Below are 11,132 nucleotides of genomic sequence, written 5' to 3'. Positions count from 1 at the left end.
GTTTTTCACTAGGGGAGCATATAACCCTGCTGTAAGTGCCACTTGAAATAAATATCATAATGAACCGTGCTTGACTAGTACATTTTCAACATACAAACATAAGGGGGAAGTGAAAGTTTGATATGATAGACCTTCGACATTCATAATCAGCCTATTAACATTGATAATAACTGGTAGCCTAAATGTGTAATTACCCAAATACCAGTATATCAATAAAACATTATTTGAATTTAATGTTCACATTCTTATGAGAGACGTGTCACAAATTCAGACTCAATCAGCTCAAACAGCTGAGCCTACCTTTGAAAACCTAAAACTTACTGTGCGTTGGATTTAGCTCCATATGGCGCTCATATTGGACAGTCACAGAAAAGAGACGCGCATCAATCTGTGCACAGGTAAATCGAGTGTATCTGGTGGAGGTTGATATAGAATGAAGAGTAAGGTCACTTGTGATTGTTTTTTGTTTTGGAGCGTGAAATCCTGTGGAGGTGGTTGAGCAACACTGACTGGAGCAGAGATGGATGGAAAGGTAGTGGGTTAGGAGTTGAGGAGGATGGGATGGAGTGGAGTGGTGGAGTGGGAAAAGGTGGAGGTAGAGTAGTGAAATTAAAGGTTAAGAAGAAGAGGAAGCCTAAGGAACCTTTGCAGGTCGTCAGAGAATAGTGATGACCCAGCTAGCAATAAGGAATCGGCACAGAAGCGGCCCTCTTCCGGGGGGCCGGAACTGATTGACTCTGCCCGGAATCAAAATGAATGACTGCCCAGAATCGGCCCAAGTACATCGGGCTGTTTCCGTCTACCGGAATTCAGCCGACTTTGCCGGCATCTTACCAGAATCCCCCCATAAGCGGCCCGATGCTAATTTTAATAAATGTATACACAATTACCCGATTTAGTCATTTTAAATATTACTATTATACATTTTATACATACAAATTATACCCATCCACCAAGTTTTTAATGCTGATCAATTGCCTTGCATAAAGTATCAAAATACTAAAATACTATTTAAACAGGAAAGACTCTTTAAGAATATAATTTAAATGTTAATTTAATTTTTTTCATCACAGAAACATTGCTTTTGACTACTTAAGCTTTCTTTCTATTTAAGGTCTGGTAGTCATTCAGTTTTCTCCATCACTCCTCCCAGGTCTGGTCACTTCTCACTCGCTCTCTCCTTTTTCTCCCCCCATCTCTGTCAGGGGCTAGCTGCATCCATCGTTTTATGTATTTTTCTATCTCCACATCAGGAACTTCAGAATGGCTGCGACGCACCTTTGTAAATATCAGAAAGAGAGACTTATTGAAATACTCCCTGAAATATGACTCATAGTTTATTCATCTCCCCTATCCCTACAAAATAGTTTTATCAATGGCTTTTTGTAAAATATTTCCAGTTCATTATATTCTTCCTGCCTTGAAAACTGTTATAATAATGAACTTCCCTGCTGACAATCAAATTGACATGCTGGCCTGTTTTATTGAATTAATCACTTCTGTGACATTATGTCTCTCTGCCCCATGCAGTGGCCTTGAAAGCAAACTTACCGATAACAACACTTTTTAAGGCAAGAGGTTCAAAAGCCTGTTTCCCATTGGCCCCTCTCCAATTCATTTTCATGGCCAGGCCATTTGTAAGGAGTTTTGAGAGGATTCTCCACACAATCTCCTTGGTGGTCATCCCTCCAGACAGTCCCAAATATATGGTCTGAAAAACAAAAACTTGTATATGATGAATATAATACTAATTTGAAGAAAGCTGGAATGGTACACTGGGTCAGATTATGGTTTGGCTGATTACTTTTCAGCAATACATGTAATGATATAATGATATCTTGTCATACCAGGTTATTTTTTAAGTCTTGATCTGAAAGTTGGCCCTCAATTCTCCTCAAGTTTTCCAGCGAGGACATTGGAAGTCGAAGGTCTGTCAAATCTGGAACCTCATCCAGGGTTGATCTGTTTGCCTGAAGCTTTTGCAGCTGCAGCAAAATCAGCTTTTGCTGTTGCTTAATAATTTCTATGGAGGTTAAGATATCACAAAGAATTGCTGCAAAAATACAAAACAGAACACAGTTGTGTTTTATCCCTCACATTCTTTCAGTAGTAAAAGTTATAAAGGATAACAAAGATCAATATAAACAACATAATCAACGCAATCACATTATAGATCAGGGGTGGGCAACTTTGATGTTGGTGGGGGCCACAATATGTACCTTACATGTAACACTTACGATCACACACTGGCTGTTGCTGTTGTTGAATGTTTGGCTCAATCCTTGTTGGCCTATCAGAATTCCCAGGTGTCTCTCTTCTGTCCTCTGGAGGTCTGATAACTGGTGCAGGTGGCAAACCCTTAGAGGTGTTTGACTGGCCCTTGCGTGGAAACATTTCCTTTGGCTCCTCATCATCACTTTCAGTGACACTGAATATTTGCGTATTTGTGCCCCTGATGTTAAAAATATACGGTTATTGAACTCATAAGAATGACCAGTGAAGTAAACATATGTTGGATATTTAGGCCATCCACTGAGAAATGTTTGTTTTTTTTAATCATATTTGTTATAGTTGTTATACCTTCCTTTTCTCTTCATATATGCAGGGTCCTCCTCAGTCTGAAGATCAGATTGGACCACAGCCATAGGAAGCTTACAGCGAGCCTCTTCATATTTGTCTGTAAGGGAATATTAATGTATTGTGTTCAGATTCCAGATACATATTGTTGTCTCAGGGGGTTGATGTCAGTTATAAATAGTTGACTGGGGCTACTGCTGGAATTAGCTGGCAGGCTAGGGAGAGGGCAGAGATTTCTAGGAGTCAAAGTGACTGCATTAACATTCAAAAACGTCCGTCATTTTCAGGGAACACTCACCTTGATTAATCAGAAGAGGTTGGTTAGCAGTTTGCTGTAAGTTAACATCACAGACAACACAATCTGATTGCTGATTATGAAACTGGCCTCGAAACATGTTAGAAGTCCCTTAACGTTAACGTTAGTCGTTTTATGTGTTGATATCCTACTCAGTCCTATAAATTAACGTTAGGCTACTGCAACTTGCCTTTTAACATACTTTTCTGCAGAATTTTATTACAAAAATTATCCAGTTACTTAATGTCCAAATTGGATAAGAAATATGATTTACCTTTGAAGTTTAACGTTATATTGTAAGTTAAACACAATCACAGAAACACATAACGTGAACGTACTCTGATTTCCCGATCATTTTACCAGACCATTTAGCAAACGATACCACAAACAAAATATCATAAATAGATTACCTTTAACGTTAGAACTGTCACAAAATAACAATAATTATCTGGCTAGCTATTTTGTTTCCATCTTAATAAAAGGGGTCTACCTACCGTCTTGATGGTCGAGCTCTAGTGACAGTTTTTGACAGTTGGAATAGCAAGCGCCTCATTAACTCGTGCGCTGGTAGACATCAAGTAGATCTGCTCGATCGCTGGTAGTGGTCCAAGCTGTGGAGGTTTAAACTCAACGAGTAGCCATACTGAATACGGCCGCGCAAAATGACTTTCAAAGCTGAAATCTACATTTAGTTTGTCTTCCTTATCAATTCTATTTGAACTACCATTTTATGGAAAAATAATGAAATGTTAATTATTGCCAGAGTAATCATCTGCCAGAGTATCCACAATCGTCCCGAGCCCCAAGTAATACATTTGGGCCTGATAACGCACACCGGAATCGGCCCGAGCTGAATCCCCGCATCCTAGCCATAAGTAATACTGCCGAAGGCGGGCCAGACTCAAGCCACATGACGTCGGCGGAGTCTGACTCTCAGCGGAGTGCCCCGACTCTCAGCCGGAATCAGCCCAGATCCACTGTGCTAGCTGGGGAGGGAGGTTCGATTCTCTGTGTTGTACTGAGAGAAGTGGAGTTCAAGGTGTTGGTGAAATGTAAGGTCCTAGGTGGAGTCACGGCGGTGAGTCCGATCGCGTTGACTAGGGATTTGGAGAGTAAAGTAGGAGAGGTTGCGTCTGCTAAAGTTCTTCGTGATGGAAGTTTAGTGGTGGTGTGTGTCAATGCTAAACAGTATGATAATGCACTCAAACTCAAGCAGATATGTACACGTGTGGTTTATAGTATGCCATCCTAGTAGGGGTGTGTCACGTTGTGCCATGCTTTTTTCGTAATACTCGACTTGAGTGGGTTGAGTCACTGACGTGATCTTCCTGTCCGGTTTTGCGCGGGCTCGTGTGGTGGAGAAGATCTTCGTGGGCTATAATCAGCCTTGTCTTAGGGTAGTAAGTTGGTGCTCTGTTGATATCTCTCTAGTGGTGTGGGGGCTGTGCTTTGGAAAAGTGGGTGAGGTTATATCCTGCCTGGTTGGCCCTGTCCTGGGGTATCGTCAAACAGGGCCACAGTGTCCTGGTCCTATGTGGTGAAATTCTCCTGTCTTATCTAGTGTCCTGTGTGAACTTAAGTATTCTCTCTATCTCTCTCCACCACATCTGCTGTCTCGACCTCTGAATGCTGGGCTATGAAAAGCCAACTGACATTTACTCCTGAAGTGCTGACCTGTTGCACCCTCTACAACCACTGTGATTATTATTTGACCCTGCTGGTCATCTTTGAACGTCTTGAAGAACGATCTGGCCTTAATGGCCATGTACTCTTATAATCTCCACCTGGCACAGCCAGAAGAGGACTGGCCACCCCTCAGAGCCTGGTTCCTCTCTAGGTTTCTTCCTAGAGAGGAGTTTTTCCTAGCCACCATGCTTCTACATCTGCATTGCTTGCTGTTTGGGGTTTTAGGCTGGGTTTCTGTATAAGCACTTTGTGACATCTGCTGATGTAAAAAGGGCTTTATAAATGCATTTGATTTGATTAGTAGCATGCCAGGTCAAACTGGACGGCAGTGGGTGAAGGGAGTTATTACAGGAGTTCCAGAAATTGTTAACACAAAATAAATAAGGGACCACTTGAAGGGAGGCTCTCTTATTGAGGCACAGCGCCTCCAGATGACACAAGAAGGGAAGAAGGTGGATAGCCAGTCAGTGCTACTAAACTTTGAGGATCAGGTACTGCCAGAAAAAGTTAGGATTGGGTATATGAGTTACTATGTATGAGTTTATGTTCCAAAACCATTGCACTGCTATAACTGTCAAAGGTTTGGGCATGTGGCGGCGGTGTGTAAAGGCAAAAGGAGATGTGCATATGGGGAATGTGGAGACCGGGTCTGGTTAAAGTGCTGTAACTTTGGGGGCACCTATAGTGTGGCATATGGGGGTTGTGCATTGATGAAAGGACAGGTGGAAGTGCAGCAGGTGGGGATTGAGCGTAAAATCTTGCATGCAGAGGCAGTGAAGGTAGTTCACGCAGAAACAAGTGGGGCACCCAGAAGAGCAGGTATTCCAGGGCAGGTCGGGATGCAGGAAGCAGAATGAGGGCGAATACAAGACTGGTAGTAGACATGAGGAAGGTTGTTACATTTGTGACAGCAGCAATCAATTGACTAAGAAGATACAGATCATAGTGGAGCAGGCAGTGAAGTATCTTGGAATCACAGGACAGATATGGGAAAATGATTGAGAATCAGTCCAGTCAGGAATCGTGTATTGGTTCATTTTCATAATGGTGTTAATCATTCAATGGAATGCCAGAAGTTTGATGGCTAATGGGCAACAGTTCAAACAGTTTCTTGAGGAGTTACCGGTCAAACCTGATGTGATATGTCTCCAGGAGACATGGCTTAAACCTACTGTAGATTTTGTATTACAAGGTTCTGTTGCAGTCCGTAGAGAAAGGGTGGCAGGGGGAGGAGGAGGTGGTTCTACCTTTATAAAGCGGGGGATCCCATATAGGTGTGTGGGAGAGGGAGTGGAACAGGAGTATGTAGTGGTAGAGATATGGTTGGGAGGGGGGAATATGGTAATAGTGAACTTTTACAACCCGTGTAAGAGACTAGAGTTGCTGGCCATTTGGAATGTAGAAGGTTAAGATAGGAGATGGGTAATGTGGTGTAGGGATTTTAATGCTCATAGTACGCTCTGGGGAGGGTTACGGACTGATGTAAATGGACAAGTGTTGGAGGAACTACTGGATGAGAAAGGGCTTGTGAGTCTTAATGATGGCCGGGGAACCAGGATTGACCCAGTAACTGGAAATGAATCTGCTCTGGATCTTACTCTGATCTGAAGTTCAATGGCAGGCAGATGTAGATGGGAGGATTTGGAGGAACCTACAGTGGGTAGTGATCACTATCCTGTCATGTGTACTGTAGGAATGAGGGTGGACCATTCAGTAGGAAATGGATTGAGGAGATGGATATTTAGGAAAGCGGAGAGGGGTCAGTTTCAGGAGTTGAGTGAACAGGAGCTGTCTCAGGTTGATCTCAATTCAGATATAGAAACAGTAAATGATGGAGTAAGAGGAGAAATAGTAGGGGCCACAAGGCAGGTGATTCCTATGTGTACAGGGGGAGAAAGAGTAACGCAGTTCCCTGGTGGACTGAAGAGTCTAGAGAAGCTGTGAAGAGTAGTAACACGGCTTTCAGAATGTTGAAAAGGTCCCATAATTACCAGCACCTGATTCAGAATAAACAAGCACAATCAGTAGTAAGGAGGATCATTAGGACAGCTAAGAGGGAGTGTTGGTGCCGGTTCTGTGGAAACATGTTTAGGTTCCTGGGGGTCTGGTTTGACACTTGAATGACATGGCCAGAGCATATTAACAGAGTAGTTGTCAAAGGAAAGAAAATATTTAATGTGATGCGTTGCCTGTCAGGAATGGGGGGCAGATGGAATGGCGTTGAAAATGCTATATACTGTATAGCGCTGTTAAGGCCATCACTGGATTATGGAAGTGTAGCATATGGATCAGCAGCTCAGACATCTTTAAAAAAGCTAGATGTAATCTAGGCCCAAGCCCTAAGAATATGTTGTGGAGCACTCAGGACCTCCCCGGTGGCAGCGATGCAGGTAGATTTGTGAGAGATGCTGTTAAAGTTAAGAAGACAACAGCTAACCATGACACATTGGGTAAATCTACAAGGACATAAGGATACACATCCTACAAAAAAGGTTCTCCTAGAGTGCTGGGAACATGAATGGAATCTGAATACAAGCTTTGGGTGGATAGGCAATGGCATGGCGAGAGAGATGGGGTTGTTTGGGAGGGAGTTTAGCCCCTCTGTGGTTCTTCCTGCTATCCCACCTTGGTTTCTCCCTCAGCCAGTGATAGATCTACATTTTCAGTCATTTAGCAGACGCTCTTATCCAGAGCGACTTACAGTTAGTGAGTGCATACATTTTCATACTGGCCCCCCCGTGGGAAACGAACCCACCACCCTGGCGTTGCAAGCACCATGCTCTACCAACTGAGCTACAGGGGACTAATAGGGTTGCTTGAGAGGGTAAGAGCTGTTGAGGAAGGAGTAGATTCAGTTGTAAGTGAACATTTAAGAACACAATACTATGCTTTCTTGAATGTATTCACAGATGGATCTAAGGACACTAAAACAGGGAGGACAAGTGCAGCTTTTAGTGTTCCTGAGTTTAAGGTGGCAGTGATGAAAAGAGCAACGGATCATTTATCTGTTTACACAATGGAGTTGTTGGCCATACTATTGGCTGCAGAGTGGGTGGAGGAGGTGAGGCCAGACAGAGTAGTCATCTGCTCTGACTCCTGTGCAGCATTGATGAGCTTTAATTAATTTATGTCTCGGAGCAGACAGGATGTATTGTATGAGGTTTTGCATACAATACATCATTTTGCAGTGCAGAGTGTATATGGTGAGACAGATGGGGGTATTTGTGATGTTCCTCTGGGTACCAGCTCATGTGGGAGTAGAGGGGAATGAGAAGGTGGATGTTATCGCCAAGCAGGCTCTTAAACATCCTAATGTTGAGATGGTATTGTCAATCAGTAAAGCAGAAGCAAAGGGGTTGATAAAAACAGTGGTTAAACACAAATGGCAAGAATTGTGGGAAAGGGAAGACACCTGTATAAGATTCAGGAAAAGGTGGGGGCAGGGTCATCAGGCCGAGAGAGAAGGGAAGAAAGTGTAATCGCAAGGCTGAGACTGGGATACACAAGACTCAATAGTACATTGAAATTGGTGAGGAAACATCAGACTGGGAGGTGTGATCATTGTCGGGAGGAGATGGAGACGGTGGAACACGTTCTATTTCAGTGCCAGAAATATGGGAGGGAAAGGGAGCGATTGTTATTAGATTTGAGGAGTAATTGGGTTGAAGAGGCAAGATTAAGTGAACTGCTGGGGAAATCTTCTGGGGATGTAGTATTTAATTAGGTATTTCGTTTCCTTAGGGAGACGAGAATATTGGGTAGGATTTAGACCTTCCCTGTCTTTGGTCCACACTCCAATCCAGTTGGTGGCGGTAATGCACCTTAAAGTTGGTTGCCAACCGCGCTAAAACATCCACAGAAGAAGAAGAAGTGACGTGTGATTGTTTCTGCAGGAAATCGACTGTCATTCAGTCTTCAAACTGGAAATGAATAAGCAGCCACATTTTCACACATTGAAGAAGTGTCTCACTATGCCTACTTTTTGAACTAAGAACGATTTCAAATAAGCAAAGAAAACGTTAGCTAACTTGCTAGGGCAACGCGCTGTCAGTAACGTTAACGTTAGATCGATAGGCGTGCTAGCTATAACTAGCTAACCGGTTTGGACCACATAAATATTTACATGTTTTGACATACTGTACACCGTCAAAATGGAGCTGTTTCAAGCCAAAGACCAGTACATTCTCCAGAGTGGCGATCATGCTCTCTGGTGTAGCCGAATAGATGGGACCATGAACGCCAGACCTGGTATGCAAAATACATTTGTCATACTCAAATTCGAGTACTATTCCTTTTTGGGATTGTAATAATATAATTTCTTCCCAACTATTTAGCTATCTAGACAATTATCCAAATGTGAACTGCCAAGCCATTACATTTATATTATTACCCTACTTTCATGTGCAGTGTGGCACTACCCAGTTGACCTGATAGTGATATTTGGAATAAACATACAGCGAGGCTCGAGGGGCACAGTCAAAATTATATAGCAGGGTTCCATTCTAGCCATGATCCAGAAAATAGACGATGACATTGTTCCATATGTTTACTTGTTTAAATGTCTTTAAATGGTTTTGTATTGAACAAAACAGCTATTGGGGTTCATCATTCATGCATCCTCCATCCATTCTTCATCTTACATGAGCTTGCTTTGATAGATTCCTTTGGCTACATGGGTAACTGTTAATTTTCTGAACTACCACTCAAGCATCTGTTGTGGTTCCTTATTTCCTTACACTGGATTCCACATATTTACAGACTAGTTACCGGCTCACTGCTACACACCACACCACACCACACTACACTACCTTGCTTGACTTGTTCTGCTTCTTGGGAAACAAGCATAATTTGGGCAGATTAATTGAGACAGGTGGGTCCACCCCCAAAGTACTGCATGTCATGATGACACTTACCTGTCTTGCTCAATGAGAGAAGCTTTTAAATAGACAAGATGGCGGCGTACACATTGTTGGATTACTTAATGGAGAAATTGTATTTATTTATTTTAATAACGGAGCATTTTCTGAATTAAAATGCACCTGCAACTTTTTTTGGTCATTTAGCAGACGCTCTTATCCAGAGCGACTTACAGTTAGTGAGTGCATACATTATTTTTGTATTTTTCATACTGGCCCCCTGTGGGAAACGAACCCACAACCCTGGCGTTGCAAACGCCACGCTCTACCAACTGAGCTACATCCCTGCCGGCCATTCCCTCCCCTACCTTGGACGACGCTGGGCCAATTGTGCGCCGCCCCATGGGTCTCCCGGTCGCGGCCGGCTACGACAGAGCCTGGATTCGAACCAGGATCTCTAGTGGCACAGCTAACACTGCGATGCAGTGCCTTAGACCACTGCGCCACTGCGCCATTTGAGATGATACATGTTTGTCCAAATCGAGAACGAAGATGGTATTGTTAAGGTTGGTCGAAAATTCTCTGTGCTACACCAAACAGTACCTAACTTGTAACTCCCAGTAATGGATACCAAAAATCTTTGGTTAAATCAAATTATCTGGTGTAACAATCTGCAGCTAACTTAGGCTAGATCGTTAGCTCTTGTGCTCCTGTCTGACCTGCACCCCAGTGTCTTGCCAAAACACCTCCCTCTTCTCTGTGACAGAGCGGCGAGCTAAGCCGGGACAATTCACAGCAAAGCCAGCAGCTGAGCCTGTGAACCTTGCCTTTCTGTTGTAACCAAAAAGCTGTTAAGAGGGAGCAGCCACTGTATGGATGTAAATGAGTACCCTGTGGGCTAGCTGACGTCACATGGGTGTGTAGCCAGCCTGAACAGGTTTGGGTTGCACCGCTCTTCCATTATTTAATTGGAAAAGGGTTTCCACTCCTCATTGGGCCTGTTGACACTAGCACCGACAGGAATTTCCACAATATTTCACATTTCTGAACAAATCTATGGCTGAGTTTGTATCATGGACAAACAGAGAGATGTGTATATAGGGCCAGCCCCAGTTTTCCACCTCCCTGCCCGGGCTCCAGCGCTGAGGTCGTTGCACAGAGTTTTCTGTCTCCATGGAACAGGAAGAGTTATTGTCTCAGCTACCTAGATGTTCTCCAGTCTCCACCCTCTTTGTCGCCCATTCATGCCTCAACTCTTCAACTGCCTGACATACCCTTGACGTCTAGTTTTCTGTTATACCAAAGTTGTTTTAGTTATCAGCATCAGCCAGCTTTCTGTAGGCTAGTTGTGATGTAGTCATTTGGCAGTGATGTAGTCATGCCTCAGTGCATCATGTTACTACACCATTTTTTGAGAATGGAAACTGACACTAGCTAGGTTTCCATCCACTTGTTGAATAAAAAACTGTAATGATGTCACATCCTGAAAAGGTTCCATGTGTGTTTTCCATCCCATTGAAGTGTTGCCAGAAACATGGCCACTGTCTGTGACCCTCTATCACCTGGTTTTGCCAGAAACATGGCTACTGTCTGTGACCCTCTATGACCTGGTTTTGCCAGAAACATGGCTACTGTCTGTGACCCTCTATGACCTGGTTTTGCCAGAAACATGGCTACTGTCTGTGACCCTCTGACCTGGTTTTGCCAGAAACATGGCT

General features: G+C 43.3%; 1 protein-coding gene across 1 annotated transcript in view; it reads left to right on the top strand.

The window, feature by feature from the left end:
- The first annotated feature begins 8,468 nt into the window (after positions 1–8,468).
- LOC311136215 (phosphatidylinositide phosphatase SAC2-like) overlaps positions 8,469–11,132 on the top strand; it is a 34,580-nt gene continuing 31,916 nt past the window's right edge. Inside the window, exon 1 of the mRNA XM_084170333.1 lies at positions 8,469–8,806. Coding sequence (XP_084026459.1) covers positions 8,710–8,806 — 97 coding nt within the window. The 5' untranslated portion in view covers positions 8,469–8,709. The remainder of the gene's footprint in view (positions 8,807–11,132) is intronic.

Source organism: Coregonus lavaretus, assembly GCF_964263955.1.
Source record: "Coregonus lavaretus genome assembly, chromosome: 1".
NCBI lineage: Eukaryota > Metazoa > Chordata > Actinopteri > Salmoniformes > Salmonidae > Coregonus > Coregonus lavaretus.
This window is presented reverse-complemented; position numbering and strand designations above follow the sequence as displayed.